The sequence below is a fragment of the Canis lupus genome, chromosome 20, assembly GCF_003254725.2.
Source record: "Canis lupus dingo isolate Sandy chromosome 20, ASM325472v2, whole genome shotgun sequence".
NCBI classification, from domain to species: Eukaryota; Metazoa; Chordata; class Mammalia; order Carnivora; family Canidae; genus Canis; species Canis lupus.
In genome coordinates, this window is record NC_064262.1 from 47,312,581 (window position 1) to 47,318,580 (window position 6,000).

The 6,000-nt window shown below is 42.8% G+C and overlaps 1 protein-coding gene across 1 annotated transcript; it reads right to left on the reverse strand.

Annotated features, from left to right (window-relative positions):
• Positions 1-624: 624 nt before the first annotated feature.
• On the reverse strand, positions 625-1,591 carry LOC112666654 (olfactory receptor 1I1). Its single transcript, XM_025457840.2, has one exon. It carries the CDS (start codon positions 1,579-1,581, stop codon positions 625-627), a length of 957 nt encoding a protein of 318 aa, XP_025313625.2. The 5' UTR covers positions 1,582-1,591.
• Positions 1,592-6,000: the final 4,409 nt, after the last annotated feature.

The window sequence follows — 6,000 nt, forward strand, 5'->3', positions numbered from 1 at the left end:
AATCACAATCCCTGGGAGCCAGATGTTGTTGTCTCTTATGATCCAATGCATGGGAGGTGGGGAAGGTGCACATGGGAAGGTGCCCATTGATGACATTGATCCCTATTCAAAGTCATGGCCACAAGAGGTGGCCAGAGAGTCCCTGTGAGACCGAGGCTGGTGGCTGCTGAAGTGAATAATAAGTGACTAATCTCAACAGATGCTTCCACTGTCCTTCTCCAGGTCACTTAGGAAGCATGGTGACGTAACTGGCTAATATGTGTTGTCTTTATCAATATTAAAATGGTGCAGCCGATCTTTTGTTCAACTAGTATTACCCACATGGCAATCCCATAAGCCGAATACCCCAGAGAGGGCCAATTTAAGACTATTTTGAAGTCTTCTGATATTCACAGGGAAGATAAATCATGGAAGAAAATGTGTGCCTCTCCCTTTGGGTTACCACAGCTTTTTATTCATCTTTTGTGACACATTTATCAAGTTGCACCATAATGATTTATTTACACATCTCTATCCCCCCACTCAATTCTGAACACCTTGAGGGCAGTGATGGGATGTATCTCCGTGTTCTCACCACCCAACAGTGGTTCTGGAACAAGCTAAGTGCCCAACAACTGTTCTGTCCTAGGACTGAGAGGAGACTGCTTTGTCGACAAGCTTCTTCAGGGCTGCCTTCATGTCCTTGTTCCTTAGGCTGTATATAAAGGGGTTCAACATGGGGATGACCACCCCACACATCAGGGCAGCTGACTTGTCCTTCTGGGAGGAGGCAGGTGATGTGGGCTGCAAGTACACAGCAAAGATGGTGCCATAGAACAGTGACACCACAGTGAGGTGTGAGCCACAAGTGGAGAAAGCTTTCCACTTGCCCTGAGCAGAAGGGATCTTGAAGACTGCCCAGAAAATGCAGGTGTAAGAGAGGAGGATGCATGAGAGAGGACTGATGCCCATGATGATTCCAAAAGCAAAAATCACCAGCTCATTGGTGTGCGTGTCAGAGCAGGAGAGCTTCAACAAGGGCATGAGATCACAGAAGAAGTGAGGGATTTCAGAGCCAGCACAGAAGGTCAGTTGAGCCATGAGGCAGGTGTGCACGAGTGACTGGAGATTGGTGATCAGCCATGGCACCCCCACCAGCAACCCACAGACACAAGGGCTCATGATGACTGAGTAGCGTAGAGGGTGGACAATGGCCACAAACTGGTCAATGGCCATCACAGCCAGGAGGAAGCTATCCGTGGTCCCGAACAGGTGGAAGCTGTACATCTGAGCAAGGCAGCCCACAAAAGATATAGCCCGGTTCTGGGTCCAAAGATTCACCAGCATCTTGGGCACAGTGGTGGAAGAGAAGAAGGTATCGACGAGGGACAGGTTGGAGAGGAAGAAGTACATGGGAGTGTGGAGGTGGGAGTCTGTGATGATGGCCAGGACGATGAGCAGGTTCCCAAAGACGGTGACCAGGTACACAGAGAGGAAAAGTCCAAAGAGGAGAGTCTGATGCTCTGGTTTTTCTGTGAGTCCCAGAAGGAGGAATTCTGAGACTACTGTTTGGTTTTTTTGGTTTTTTGGTTCCATGAACATCCTGTGTCTACTGCAAAGGAAAAAGGGGGAGAGGAAAGCAACATAAAGCTGAGAATCAGAGATGGAGGTCCAGTCCTGGTCCCCTACAAAGATTGCAGAGTTCTGTGAAGATTTGTGGGTTCCTGTTTCTCCCCAATGAACCCATCCATGCTGGAGATAGTTCGCATCTCAAAAACCTCACTCAGTGGTTTAGAGACAACTTAGATATTACCCATGAACATCTTTGTGTTTTCAGTGGGGCAAAGCTTCACAGAAAACAAAACTAAGCTGAATTAAACCGAAACTGAAACCGAAACCCAGCACAGGGAAAGGGAACCTGATCAGCCTCTTTTCTTCCTTCTCTTCCTTTCCCTTTATCTTTCTCTCTTTTCTCCCCTCCCTCCATTATTTCATCCTTCCTTCAAATGATACAATTTTAGCATCCATCTCAAGTTAATGACCAAGGATACTAGGACAGATGACACTCTTCTCTGTTTCCAATGATCACCAAATTTATTAGGGGGACTTTATGATCTTCTATCATGTCATCACTACAGTAAAACCCCTCTCATCTGTTGTGAGACAGCAACCAACATATTTTTTTAATTTATTTTTTATTGGTGTTCAATTTACTAACATACAGAATAACCCCCAGTGCCCGTCACCCATTCACTCCCACCCCCCGCCCACCTCCCCTTCCAACACCCCTAGTTCGTTTCCCAGAGTTAGCAGTCTTTACGTTCTGTCTCCCTTTCTGATATTTCCCACACATTTCTTCCCCCTTCCCTTATATTCCCTTTCACTATTATTTATATTCCCCAAATGAATGAGAACATATAATGTTTGTCCTTCTCCGACTGGCTTACTTCACTCAGCATAATACCCTCCAGTTCCATCCACGTTGAAGCAAATGGTGGGTATTTGTCATTTCTAATAGCTGAGTAATATTCCATTGTATACATAAACCACATCTTCTTTATCCATTCATCTTTCGTTGGACACCGAGGCTCCTTCCACAGTTTGGCTATCGTGGCCATTGCTGCTATAAACATCGGGGTGCAGGTGTCCCGGCGTTTCATTGCATTTGTATCTTTGGGGTAAATCCCCAACAGTGCAATTGCTGGGTCGTAGGGCAGGTATATTTTTAACTGTTTGAGGAACCTCCACACAGTTTTCCAGAGTGGCTGCACCAGTTCACATTCCCACCAACAGTGTATGAGGGTTCCCTTTTCTCCACATCCTCTCCAACATTTGTTGTTTCCTGCCTTGTTAATTTTCCCCATTCTCACTGGTGTGAGGTGGTATCTCATTGTGGTTTTGATTTGTATTTCCCTGATGGCAAGTGATGCAGAGCATTTTCTCATGTGCGTGTTGGCCATGTCTATGTCTTCCTCTGTGAGATTTCTGTTCATGTCTTTTGCCCATTTCATGATTGGATTGTTTGTTTCTTTGGTGTTGAGTTTAATAAGTTCTTTATAGATCTTGGAAACTAGCCCTTTATCTGATACGTCATTTGCAAATATCTTCTCCCATTCTGTAGGTTGTCTTTGAGTTTTGTTGACTGTATCGTTTGCTGTGCAAAAGCTTCTTATCTTGATGAAGTCCCAATAGTTCATTTTTGCTTTTGTTTCTTTTGCCTTCGTGGATGTATCTTGCAAGAAGTTACTGTGGCCGAGTTCAAAAAGGGTGTTGCCTGTGTTCTTCTCTAGGATTTTGATGGAATCTTGTCTCACATTTAGATCTTTCATCCATTTTGAGTTTCTCTTTGTGTATGGTGAAAGAGAGTGGTCTAGTTTCATTCTTCTGCATGTGGATGTCCAATGTTCCCAGCACCATTTATTGAAGAGACTGTCTTTCTTCCAATGGATAGTCTTTCCTCCTTTATCGAATATTAGTTGCCCATAAAGTTCAGGGTCCACTTCTGGATTCTCTATTCTGTTCCACTGATCTATGTGTCTGTTTTTGTGCCAGTACCACACTGTCTTGATGACCACAGCTTTGTAGTACAACCTGAAATCTGGCATTGTGATGCCCCCAGATATGGTTTTCTTTTTTAAAATTCCCCTGGCTATTCGGGGTCTTTTCTGATTCCACACAAATCTTAAAATAATTTGTTCTAACTCTCTGAAGAAAGTCCATGATATTTTGATAGGGATTGCATTAAATGTGTATATTGCCCTGGGTAACATTGACATTTTCACAATATTAATTCTGCCAATCCATGAGCATGGAATATTTTTCCATCTCTTTGTGTCTTCCTCAATTTCTTTCAGAAGTGTTCTATAGTTTTGAGGGTATAGATCCTTTACATCTTTGGTTAGGTTTATTCCTAGGTATCTTATGCTTTTGGGTGCAATTGTAAATGGGATTGACTCCTTAATTTCTCTTTCTTCAGTCTCATTGTTAGTGTATAGAAATGCCACTGACTTCTGGGCATTGATTTTGTATCCTGCCATGCTACCGAATTGCTGTATGAGTTCTAGCAATCTTGGGGTGGAGACTTTTGGGTTTTCTATGTAGAGTATCATGTCATCGGCGAAGAGGGAGAGTTTGACTTCTTCTTTGCCAATTTGAATGCCTTTAATGTCTTTTTGTTGTCTGATTGCTGAGGCTAGGACTTCCAGTGCTATGTTGAACAGCAGGGGTGAGAGTGGACATCCCTGTCTTGTTCCTGATCTTAGGGGAAAGGCTCCCAGTGCTTCCCCATTGAGAATGATATTTGCTGTGGGCTTTTCATAGATGGCTTTTAAGATGTCGAGGAATGTTCCCTCTATCCCTACACTCTGAAGAGTTTTGATCAGGAATGGATGCTGTATTTTGTCAAATGCTTTCTCTGCATCAGCAACCAACATATGCTCAGGAGGAAAAGAAAACCATGGATGAACACAGAAAACTGGTTAAGTGGAGATTTTGTTTTATTTTTTTGTATGTATTTTTTTATTGGGGTTCGATTTGCCAACATACAGCATGACACCCAGTGCTCATCCCGTCAAGTGCCCTCCTCAGTGCCTGTCACGAGTCACCCCATCTCCCACCAGCTTCCCCTTCCACTACCTCTTGTTTATTTCCCAGAGTTGGGAGACTCTAGTATTTTGTCATCCTCTCTGATTTTTCTAAGTGGAGATTTTAAAGAGAACTTTCATGATAAAGAGTAATATCTGGGCAGCCCAGGTGGCCCAGGGTGTGATCCTGGGGACCCAGGATCGAGTTCCATGTCTGGCTCCCTGCATGAATCCTGCTTCTCCCTCTGCCTGTGTCTCTGCCCCGCTCTCCCTCTCTCTGTGTCTCTCATGATGAATAAATAAAATCTTTTTTAAAAAAGAGAATAATATCTGAAGTTTTAAAGCTAATGGTATTTTGGAAGTATATTTGGCCATTAGCAGTAGCTTTCGAGGACAAAAGTGTTATATTTTCTCATGTTCTAGAGAGGCTATCACTAGTAACTGGAACAGTTTTGCACTGTACATAACAGTGTATTTTACATCATAAAATACATATTGTTATAATGTGTCAAACAGCTGTTTAAGAGGTTTTCAAAATAAAGCTCTCAGACACAGCCTGGATTGTTCAAAGTAATGCCTATTTGATGGGAAGCAAAGCACTATGTGCTTATTCCTGTAGGTAATATGATGACAAGAAAAGTGAGTTTATAAAAGAAGACCCTGATAGGAACTGATATTAAAACAGTGACCAGTGTGAGAGCAACATTTAAAGAAATGCCCACATAGGCATGTTGTATTAATATTCTCATTGACCCATTTAACACTGCTAATGGGTATGACCCCAGTTTTATTTCCCCATGGATTTAGAAAGCATTTTGGAGTTCATCCTAGGCCATTTTAATCTTCAGAGTCAGAGGCGACTTTTGAGCTCCTCTCCTTTGGCTTCAGCACTTTGGGACTTAGGAGCAGTTTCATGTCAAAATCCCAAAGAAAGCATATGTTTATCTGATCCACACCTGGCCACCAAAGCCTGGTTGTATTTGCCATTAAGTCTCCAACTCCTGGAGTGCATAGTGATTTCCCCTTTCACTTATTTATAGAGTGTGTTAAGTGCCACATATTTCTTTTTTTTTTTAATAAAATAATTTTTTATTGGTGTTCAATTTACCAACATACAGAATAACACCCAGTGCTCATCCCGTCAAGTGTCCCCCTCAGTGCCCGTCACCCACTCACCCCCACCCCCCGCCCTCCTCCCTTTCCACCACCCCTAGTTCGTTTCCCAGATTTACACATATTTCTTTTATGATATGTGGATGATATAGAAAAAGCCCCACATGGCATGACTCACCAAGTTTTTATAAAACTTCTATAATGAATCTTTTCAGCAATGAGAGGATCTTCTTTAATTCATTGTTTACCTGGTTAAGTTCCCATGACTTAAAGGTAATTTCCAACAAGAACACAACAGAGGGGTTTAGTGACCATATCTGTAGTG